General features: G+C 35.7%; 1 protein-coding gene across 1 annotated transcript in view; it reads right to left on the bottom strand.

The window, feature by feature from the left end:
• The window catches only part of DCDC1 (doublecortin domain containing 1), a 162,780-nt gene that overhangs the window by 27,220 nt on the left and 124,133 nt on the right, over positions 1–11,427 (bottom strand). Inside the window, exon 9 of the mRNA XM_015566272.1 lies at positions 4,540–4,710. Within this exon, the coding sequence (XP_015421758.1) occupies positions 4,540–4,710 (171 nt within the window). The remainder of the gene's footprint in view (positions 1–4,539; positions 4,711–11,427) is intronic.

The raw sequence follows: 11,427 nt of genomic DNA, 5'->3' as shown, positions 1-11,427 counted from the left end.
AGATGATCTTCTCATATTAACACCTAACTAAATTATATTTTAAAATTATCAATGAAATATATGGTGAGGATGAGGTCAGTGAAAAAGTGAAGGCAACCATATACAATATGAAAAAGCACCCCAGGAAATTTTGAATCACACCCAGCACCAGCCCCTAGTTGAGAGCCACTGCTCTAGAAGATGATGATGGGTACAATCGATTATTTTGGTTCTTGAAGCTGAGCATGGGCTTATACAGATAATCAATAGAGTGATATAAGTCAACAAATAGAGAAAATTGGAAAGATAATAATCACAATTCATTTCTATCAGCTCTAAGATAAAAATGAATAGGGAAGGAGAATAAGTTTATTAAGTTCCTTCCTACTTTACCTTCAGAGTCCATTGCCTCAAATCTTTGAAGCTAGCAATAATTTTAAATCATCCCCCATATTCAGTCTACACAGTGTGGTCTAGGCAGTTACATGATCATCAGAAAAGATTCAGACTAGCTGCGGGTCTAAGCGCATTAGACCTGGGTCACTTCATTTATTATTATTATTACTCAAGTCTAGTCATTCCAGCCAGAGGAGTCTTTCTATGTCTTTGCTCTCTACTTTTCCTTCTGAAAATATACCTTGAAAAGAAAATATAAAAAATATATAATTGTTCGTCTTGTAGATACTGTTTAAAAGAAACTTTCCCTTTCCACAATCTTGAGATGAATGATTTTACTGCTAGCCTTTCCCACATTACTGATGTAATAATACAGAGAAAAGTTATGGCTAGTTAACTGTCTGGAATGAGAATTTGGGGGCTATTGGCTATGTTTCTAAAAGTTACTTTAATAAGCCTGCTGTGGTTCTCAACCCTCCCTCTACAATGCAATTCTAACCAGAATGTGATTGATATCTTCATTCATGCTAATAAGGCAAAAGTGAAACAAGGAAGCTATACGTAGAGATACTCTTGTTTTTCAATGATGAGCAATTTTTTTTTCTAAATCAGGTCATAGTTTTTATATACTGGAAGAATACTTCAACTTTTTGTGCTATTCACAATGTAATCGTCACAGATTGGACACCTTCATATTTAATCTGAATTGTAAATATTTTCTCCATCACTTTAGTCAGATCCAGGGTTGGCAAACTTTTCTGTAAAGGACCAAATAGTAAACATTTTTGGCTTTTCCAGTCATAGGCTCTGCACCTCAACTGCTCAGCTCTGCTATTATAATGTGAAAGCAGCGATAGGCAATACATCAACAAATAGGTATGGCTGTGTTCCAGTAACACTTTCTTTACAAAAACATGCAGGTTTGGTTTGCCAAATCCCTGGTCTACACAGTCAACAAAAGAGTAACTCAAGTCTGTATGTGCTGATTTCTGACTATGGCCACTGTCAAGTTACAACAAGCCATAATTTTTATAAATTTATTTTAAAACCTTATTTTTGTAAGTATTACATACGTCCCTCATTTTACCCCACTGACTCCTTCTAGCCTGCCCTCCCGAACCCTTTACCTTCTTATTGTCTGTATCCATGGGTTAAGCATATATGCATACAAGTTCTTCCATTGATCTCTTCCGAACAAGCCATCACCCATCCCCCTTCCCTCTGAGATTCAATAGTCTGTTCCATGCTTCTATGTCTCTGGATCTATTTTGTTTATCAGTTTATTTTGTTCACCCACCAACATATGAGTGAGATCATGTGATACTTGTCTTTCTCTGACTGACTTATTTCTCTTAGCATAATACTCTCCAGGTCCCTCCATGCTGTCTCAAAAGGTAAGAGATCCTTCTTTTTTACCACTGCATAGTATTCCATGGTGTAAATGTACCACAGTTGTTGTTTTTTTAACATAGCCTTTGGAAGAGGCACGCAGTAGCACACTAATATGTAGCATTCCCACTAAACAGATACCATTGGCATAAAAAACTTGAAGAAGCTTAGGGAATATTAAAATGCAATAAAATTATTAGGAAGTGAAAAGTATTTGTTGTTTGTTTTAGATATGACTTATTTAATTAAAACTTTATATAGCTTAGTCTTTATTAATGACTACATTTAACAACTGGCTCACAAAATTCCTGAAAATTTATAATCAGCGCTCTCAAGCCAGGAGAAGCCAGCCTCAGCGAACCACGTCAATTAAACCCAAACCCCTGGAGGTGGAGGCACGGATGTTTTAAAAGATCTCCAGATGATTCTAACCCAGCCGTGGGCAAACTACGGCCCGCGGGCGGATCCAGCCCGTTTGAAATGAATAAAACTAAAAAAAAAAAAAAGACCATACTCTTTTATGTAATGATGTTTACTTTGAATTTACATTAGTTCACACAAACACTCCATCCATGCTTTTGTTCCGGCCCTCCGGTCCAGTTTAAGAACCCATTGTGGCCCTCGAGTCAAAAAGTTTGCCGACCCCTGTTCTAACCTGTCACTGCATGAAGGCCTGAGGGTGGGGCTGATGTCCAGCTCTCTTGGAATATGGGAAGAAGGGGAACTTAATCTTTGAGAAAAAATTAGACATTGAATAGGGAAAAACTGGAGAGAAAGAAGAGAGGCAAATGAGGCTGTATGAAAAGAGGCACAATGAAGGAGGCGGCCTTGGAGGAGGAAGAGAGAACGCAGACCAAACTAGGGTGACCAACATCCATCCCAGTTTGTCTGGAACTGAGCGGTTTCCTGGATGTGGGGTTTTCAGTACTAAAAGCAGAAAAGTCATGGGCAAACCACCGGAGGCACTGCATTTTTAACTTTAATTAATTGTTACTAATTTAAGATTACCTAACTACATGTGGCTAGTCACAGCACAGCAAGCAAAAACAAATACAAGATGGCTTCTTTGCATATATAAACTTCCTCTGTGTTTGCAGGTATGGAGATAGTTTTGAAGCATGTTAAAAGGGCAATGTGGGAGAGGAACAATTCAGATTCTAACATTAAATATTTGCTACCCACTGTTGGTGGGAGTGTAAAATGGTGCAGTTACTCTGGAAAACAGTATAGCAGTTTCGCAAAAAAATTAAAAATACTATATGATTCAGTATTCCACTTCTTGGAATTTATTTGAAGAAAACAAAATAACTAATTAGAAAAGATATATATATGTGTGTGTACCTCTATGTTCATACTGACATTATTTACAACTAGAGGCCCAGTGCACAAAATTCATGCACTGGGGGGGGGGGGGGAAGCCCTCAACCTGGCCTTCACTCGCTCACAGTCCGGGATCCCTCGGGGAATGTCCGGGACCCCTCGCTCCTTACTTCCCACCTGCTTGCTGCTCCTTACCACTTGGCTCGCTGCTCCGTAGTGCTGCCACAAAGGTGGGAGAGGCTACCGCCACCGCAACTGCTCTAGCCAGCCATGAGCCTGGCTTCTGGCTGAGCGGCACTCCCCTTGTGGGAGCCCACTGACCACCAGGGGGCGGCCCCTGCATTGAACATCTGTTCCCTGGTCGTCAGTGTACATCATAGCGACCAGTTGTTCTGGTTGTTCCACCATAATGGTCACTTAGGCTTTTATTATATAGATAGCCAAGATATGGACACACTAAGTTTCCATTGAGAGGTGAACTGCATTCTAATGGGCATGACATTAGAAAAAACAAGTTATAGGAAAAAAAAATATAATGTTATTTTCAGCATAAAATTGAATGTTAAGAAAGAAGAATTGTAGTGATAAAGGCTGATCAAAATACAACTACCTTTAATGTTATTACATTCAAATATAAATATAATAGAAGGAAATGAGTTAGTTGAGATGTAGTAATGGTTCCTTAAATAGAATTGGGTCATACATAGAAAAATTCAAATTGAAATAATTATAGTCTCTTAAATATGGGAAGTGAAATTATAAAATGATATTAATCTGACAGACTTAACATGGATACACTAACTCCCTAAGCTTTCAGTACCTAAACCACTTTAATCAGGTATGACTTTTTTTTCTCTTCTGAAGATGCAACATCATATAATAGTCTAGGGCATTTTGCCATCTTGTTCTGACAAATAACCAATTCACCTTTTTGCCCAGCATATTCTTAAGTATTGATTTTACCAAGTGAACCCAGGCAGGTGTCACACTTATCCAATACAGATTCTTTTCCTTGGAAATGTAGTTTGAACATCAATCAGCCACTTGGCCTTCCACCTCTGACTCCTATTACCACTGTCTGTCAATTATTAAAGCTTGCCCATTTCTCCGAACAAGTTGTTTTTAAAAACTGAAATACACAGTGACTCCTGTGAAAAATTTGTTTCTTGGGAAAGTTTGCCAATGTTCACGATTAAATTTCTTCACTGAAATTACTTTCCTGGGTTGAAAACTACTTGAAGTGGTATAATTCCACATTACAAAGGCCTCTAGGTATTTTCTTTTAAAATACATTCCCCGAATGGTAATATTAGCACTTGTAAGCCAAACTCCAGTTTGAGGAAAGACAACAGAGAAAGAAATTCAAGCCAAGCTGCATTGTTACATGGGCCTTCAGATGCAGGAGAATGCTTTGTCTCTGGCTAAGCTCAATGCAGGGCATAGAATGACACCCACCTTGAGCTGCAGGCCTCTTGGGATAAGAGTTTTTGCTGGAAGGCTTTTAATGTGTTGGTAGACATAAGAGGAGAATTGCTCCTGCTCCGCCTGAAGTTGGGGGCCAAGTTTAGAGAGATGATCTCTGTTGCTTTTGATAGCTGTCTGCAATTCATCAATCAGCCTGCTCACCTGAAGGGGTTAAATTACAAGCGTTGTTAGCAAGAAGTAATTGTCGATGTCACACCTATTAGATTTTGAGTACCTAGTTTAATAGGGGGAGAAATTACTGCAATACAAGGATTTGAGTATAGATCTATCTTCGAGTAAAAAGACTAGACGAGATATACATTCCTTCATCAACAAATTTTATTGATGGGAAAATTTGTAACGTTTGCACTTCAATAATATGAAACAGATAGTCATTTACAATTGCCGAATGAAAAGTATCTCTGAGTATAAAAAGAAAATACATCTGCCAAGTTTGCCAAAGACTTTTAAACTACTTAACATCATAAAACCTCCTTAGACTTTAAATAACCTAATATATGTGGCAACAACATTTAATTTTATTAGGTGTAACTTCCTTTTTATAATATTTTATTTTAACATATATATATAATATTTAAATTTTTAATATTAATTTCATTAACATTTGTTGGCCTTTTAAATGAATCAAACTGATATCTTCCTTCCAGATATCCAAAATATAATTTTCCAAATATCTGAAATACAATTTTCCAAAACAGTCATACTTCAAAGTCAATGCTCTATTCTAGACAGTATTTTAAATACATATCAATTTCCAAATAATGCATAGAACTTTTCCAGAGACAGCAATAGCTTAGAAACATGTACCCTTTATTTTAAAATTTCTAGATTTATAATCACCATATTTAAAAGAGATGTGAACTTGACCTGTGGATTATTAGACATGTTGAGGATTCAGAAATAGTAAGTGAATTTTTTTACAAATTAAAAGTCATTACCACCTTTTGACTCTTCACTGTGTTTGTAAACTTATACTCTCTTTAATAGATTAGATTCTTACATAAATACTGGTCCATATTTGGTAGTGACAAAAAAGATGAAAAGCAAAATATACACATTATCCCAAAGTGATCAAATTAGACCCATTTAGAATTATGACTGACTGTGAATAGAGCATGGACTTTCTGAAATCTTGGATTAAAATCCTGGCTCTCCAATTTACTGACTGAGAGACTTTGAACAGGTAATAAATGCCTCATCCATAAATAAAGAACAATATTGGCTTTATCATATTAAAAATTAAATAAGATAAAAGAATGAACACCATAATGCCTAACCTATAATAGATGACTAGCGTACATGTTATATTATTTTCATGCTTAAGTGTCTTCTGCATATTAAATTTTTTATTGTTTTTCTTATACTGTCTTTCTATCCCAAACCCTACTTCAGATGAAGCAGATAAAAATTTAAAACCATTTGCTATAGAGATTCTCCACCTCCTTTCAATATCTAGGTAATTTGAGATCATATATATATATAATATTCTATTATATATCCCAACTATATTTAACTTTCCCCAATAACTTCAGAAGCATTATAAACAAGCTACTTAAAATTATTGCTATTCTTCTTTGGTCTCCCATATCTCTCTTATTTGTCCCTATAATTTCAATCATCTACTTCTTTTAAACAATCGTTCCTTCTGTATAAAAGATTGATACACTTTTTCTCTTTAAGAAACCACATAATAAATATCTTCAGCTTTATGGGCCATATCATCTCCATCAAAACTATTCGACCCTGTAGTTGTAGTTTGAAAGTCAGCGCAATATATAAACAGTTGTTCCAGTCAAACTTTGTTAAGAAAAACAAGTGGTGGGCTGGATTTGGCCCCAAGACTATAGTTTGCCAACCCTTCTTTTAAATACATATATTATCTCTCCTTCATTTTCTTTCTTTTAAGTAATACTCTGGTCCAAGCCATCATCTCATCACCACCCCTTACTTAAATTATCAAAACACCTACTGAGTGGTTTCCCTGACTGTGGTCTCTCCCTTTCTAATTCTTCTTGCCATCTCAACTGAATTAATTTACCTCCAATAGCATATTAAACTTCCAGTTGCTCCCCCAGGTTCCTGCACTTGGTATTCAAGATTCAAGCCCTTCCTTACTTTCTGGAACAAATCTATGTGCTTTCCATAAAATACTGTTAGACCTTTAAGAAAGTTGTAACATTTAAAATATAGAAATGATCCCATATTAGTCAATGTTTTCAGCCTTAATCTTCACTATTCTACATTCCAGCAGTGTTATCATGAAAAATGATGGGTAATAGTCTGGCTGGCATAGCTCAGCATTTGAGCATCAACTTATGAACCAGGAGGTTACAATTCAATTCCCATTCAGGGCACATGCCCGGATTACAGCCTCAATCCCCAGTGTGGGGAGTACAGGAGGAAGCCGATCAATGATTCTTTCTCATCATTGATGTTTATATTTATATCTCTTTCTCCCTCTCCCTTCCTTTCTGAAATCAATAAAAATATATTTTAAAAAATGATTGGTAATAGCATTTCTCATTCCCAAACTAGAGACCAATACAGACCAGCTTACTTGCTCTCACAGTTTTCTGACAAAATTAAAATCCAAGAATCAAAAGCCTTAAATAGAAAGGTTCTATTTCTGGAAAGCACTGATCCCCTCTGAGCTTATTTCCAGGGTCTTATGGTTCAGGAAGATATAATTTCATGTAGTCTTTAAAGTACACTAAGTATGCAATGTATTTTGCTTGTCAGTTATACTGCTCTCTTTAATTTGATATAGCACAGAATGTGTTATAGAAAGCCACAGAGAGAAAGAAAGAAAGAAAGAAAGAAAGAAAGAAAGAAAGAAAGAAAGAAAGAAAGAAAGAAAGGAAGGAAGGAAGGAAGGAAGGAAGGAAGAAAGAGAGCGAAAACAAAGGGAAGGGAAAAAGAAAGAAAGAAAGAAAGAAGAAAGGAAGAAAAGAAGGAAGGAAGAAAGAAATTTTTGGCTTTGATTTGAGAGCATTTTTATACATGACTGATTTACTGTCACAATCCATAGCCTTTCACTGATAGGGGATTTCATGTGACATCAGAAATCAACCAACCATACAACTGATGATGTCATTTGCAGTTTAAACTAAATGACTGTTGTTGGTTAAAGCCTTAAAAGTTTCATTTCCTATGAATTCTTCACTGCTCCACAAAGTCTACAATTTTTGCTATTTTCACTGGCATCATGATTATTTGTTAATGTATGTCAAATTTCATTTCACCAGTTATCACCTATTTTTTTAACAAATGACTAAAAACCATCAAGTTAAATGTTTTAGAAAAAATAATATATTTATTAAACATATTAGAAAATATAAGAAGAATTCTGCCATTGATGTTTTGATGAAATTCCATCCAATTTTATTAAAACTTTGTAACTTTACATATTCATAAGGTCTTTTAGCCTCAAAGTGTGATATTTTGTTCTCAATTATTGTGATAACTCATTACCCTTAAAAGTAACCCTAAAGATGAACTAATTCATATACCAAAATAGGGTAGGTAATACAATACTTCTGAATTACTTTACATAATATAATTTTTTTTCAAATCACAGATGTTACTAAAAGGGGGAAAATGTTCTTTAAATTCTTCATCATGATCTTTTTTTTTCTGCAAATCCCTTTTTCCCCCTCTCTACAAAGGCAATGTGAATAGGAGTAAAAGAAGACAAAACTTGACCTTTTGTGATCCCAGCATTAATGGGTCTGTTCATAATTCAATCTATGTGTGTGTGGGAGCATCCATGTGGAAACATAGAGGCCCGAGAGACATAAAGCCTTTCCCTTTAAACATTATCTGACCCTATCAGTCCCATTCACAAGAGAAGGCTTACGTATGCATATGTTGAAAAAATGCACCATCTCATTGTGCAGTGGAAAGCCTACACATTCTACTCCTCACTCTCCGTGGAAATGCTGCACGGAAGTGACACTTGTTCGGAATTTGAGAGAGTGACAAATGAGCAGAAGATAACAAAAAAATTGAGTCTTCTGAGAAGGAAACAAACTAAACTTCTGAAAGAATGTAAATGCACACCTGTCTATAAACATACATGTGGGTTTTTGCATAGCATGCAGGGCAGTTTGGTCATGTTTTCTGATACATTCATGCAACTCTTGAATTTAATTATAATTCTCAAGATGATTTAGAATCATTACATAGTATTTTGTTTGTAATCATTCTAAAATGTATACATATTGAAGTTGTACATTCTGAGCCACACATTCCGAATACTGTACTCCGGCTACAATGAATGACTCCTGGAGAAGCTCCTGGATTTTATAGTGATGAGATCAAAGCTCAGCTGTCTGCCTGAATCCTATGTGGCCTTGAGTCCATCCCTGTTAGTAAGGAGGACCTGAGAGCACTTTGCACTGAACTATCACTTGAAATCAGTACTAAGGGCAGCAGCCTCCATGTTAGGAATGTCATCTTGGCATGTAACATACAGCCAGGATGGGCTCAAAGCCAGGTGAGCACTTAAACTGAAGACCAAGAAACTTTCTAATTCACAACATAATTAAGAAGAACCAGAAAGGGGCATGGAGATGAAAATTAGTATTTTAAACTTCCTAAAATCTCTTCTGGGTTTCAGGCCCCAGAGTACAATGTTTTTCAGATTAAAAAGTGAACATAATCCAGACTTGAATGACTGAAGACGAGAAAATATGGGGACCTGTGAGCAAAATTCAGCATCTCTTGATTTGGAAGCTGCAGTGTAACTACCAGGAAACCTAACATGGTACCACCTCTTCTTTCCACCACTTTGATTACTCTCCGCTTTTTAAGTTTCCTAGACTACTGTTAGGAAGTAGATCTATCTTATTTCCTGCCATAGGTCCCTTATGTGCTGACTTTAGGCTGATTCGAGAGTCTAACATCCCCATCTACACATGAGGAAAGAGGTGATTAAAAGTAGAAATATTTTAAATGTCTTTATCACCCACTTGACTCTGTTGATGGCATTGAGGATGATGTCAACTATACCTTTTGAGGAAGCAATAAGAATGTGTCTCACTGACCTCTAACTACAGGAGCATAATTTTCCAACGGTCCCAGCTACTGTGCTCTGAAATCCATCACCAAGTTGGTACCAATGGCTGAGAAAACCTCTGTTAGACAATTTTGGCTCAAGGATACACCACCAGCTTTAATGAACCTTCCTTAGACTGCACAACAGTCTAGGATGCTTCTACCCAGTCTTCCTTTCTCCTTTCTTCCCTGATGCTCAAATATGTCTCCCAGCATCACCCATAGCTTTCCCCATTTTCTCTCATAGGCATTTCTTCTAATAAAATGCATACACATCTATTCACACCTAGGTATTTACTTTTCAGATAACCTGGAATAACACACTATTAAACCAATAATAATGGATTACATGCAGCTTTCAAGTAGACCATTTTTTAAAAGTTTTATATAGTTTAACATAAATCATTACCTCAAAGTGGTCTGATGATGAATACATTATTTTTCTTCCCAGTTTTCATGTGGAAAAATTACATGAAATCAAACCAGATTTTTTTTAAAATATATTTTTTTATTGATTTTTTACAGAGAAGAAGGGAGAGGGATAGAGAGTTAGAAACATCGATGAGAGAGATCGACCAGCTGCCTCCTGCACGCTCCCCAGCGGGGATGTGCCCGCAACCAAGGTACATGCCCTTGACCGGAATCGAACCTGGGACCCTTGAGTCCGCAGGCCGATGCTCTATCCACTGAGCCAAACCGGTTCGGCGAAATCAAACCAGATTTTAAGATAAAACTATAGGAATCAGAATTCTAAATCTCAGGTTTTATGATGTTTAATTTAGGTTTTTAAAATATCTAAAAATATAGTATTTTATAAAAAAGTAAATTATCGTAAAAAATAAGTATTAAAGTAATCTCCTTTCCACAACTTTGTACTTCTCTTCACCATCACAAGTTCACATCTCTATATGTGAATTAGGGCCAAAACTGGATGTCACTGACTTTTTCTAACCAAAATACTAGAAATTACAACTCAATATTAATATAATCACTTTCAAAGTAATGATGTTGAAATTATTTTCATAGTATATGGAATATTACACACACACACACACACACACACACACACACACATAGCTGATCAAGCAGACATATAACCAAATAAGGTACTGTGCAGGTACATAGGTACTAAACAGATACTAAGGTGATAATAAAGAAGAAATACTAAATATGCATAAAACTGTTGGATTTTCCAGAAAAAATAATTTTCATTCCCAGTGTTGCTAGCAAAGTAGCATTCAAAATTATATATTTAGTATCATGATCATTTTCCTGGGCCACCTCAAGCTTTTAGTTCCATTGAAGCTGCAATTTTGCATAAAATATCAAAGAGTAAACAATTACTAGTACAATATTTAAAGGGCAGGAAATACTTAATTTTTTCATTTTCTAATTTCCTATTTATCTCTAATAATAATTTGTGTTATAGATATAATTCTAATTATACTAATTAAAGATATTTATTTGCATTTTCTAAAGTTTACCATACCAAGATACATGATACAGTCATTTTAAACTTACTCTCCAACTGTGATAAAATAAATCACAGTTTTATATTTTTTAAATAAATAGAAGACAACATTTTAAAATTTATCATTAAAAACCTTCTCTTTTGTGCTCGCTTCGGCAGCACATATACTAAAATTGGAACGATACAGAGAAGATTAGCATGGCCCCTGCGCAAGGATGACACGCAAATTCGTGAAGCGTTCCATATTTTTACACCAATCAGAAAGGATATATGCACCCCTATGTTCATAGCAGCACAATTCACCATAGCTAAGATCTGGAAACAGCCTAAGT

Source organism: Myotis davidii, unplaced genomic scaffold, assembly GCF_000327345.1.
Source record: "Myotis davidii unplaced genomic scaffold, ASM32734v1 scaffold330, whole genome shotgun sequence".
In the NCBI taxonomy this organism is placed as follows: domain Eukaryota; kingdom Metazoa; phylum Chordata; class Mammalia; order Chiroptera; family Vespertilionidae; genus Myotis; species Myotis davidii.
The sequence above is the reverse complement of the archived record's forward strand: the minus strand, read 5'-3'. Positions and strand labels throughout refer to the sequence as shown.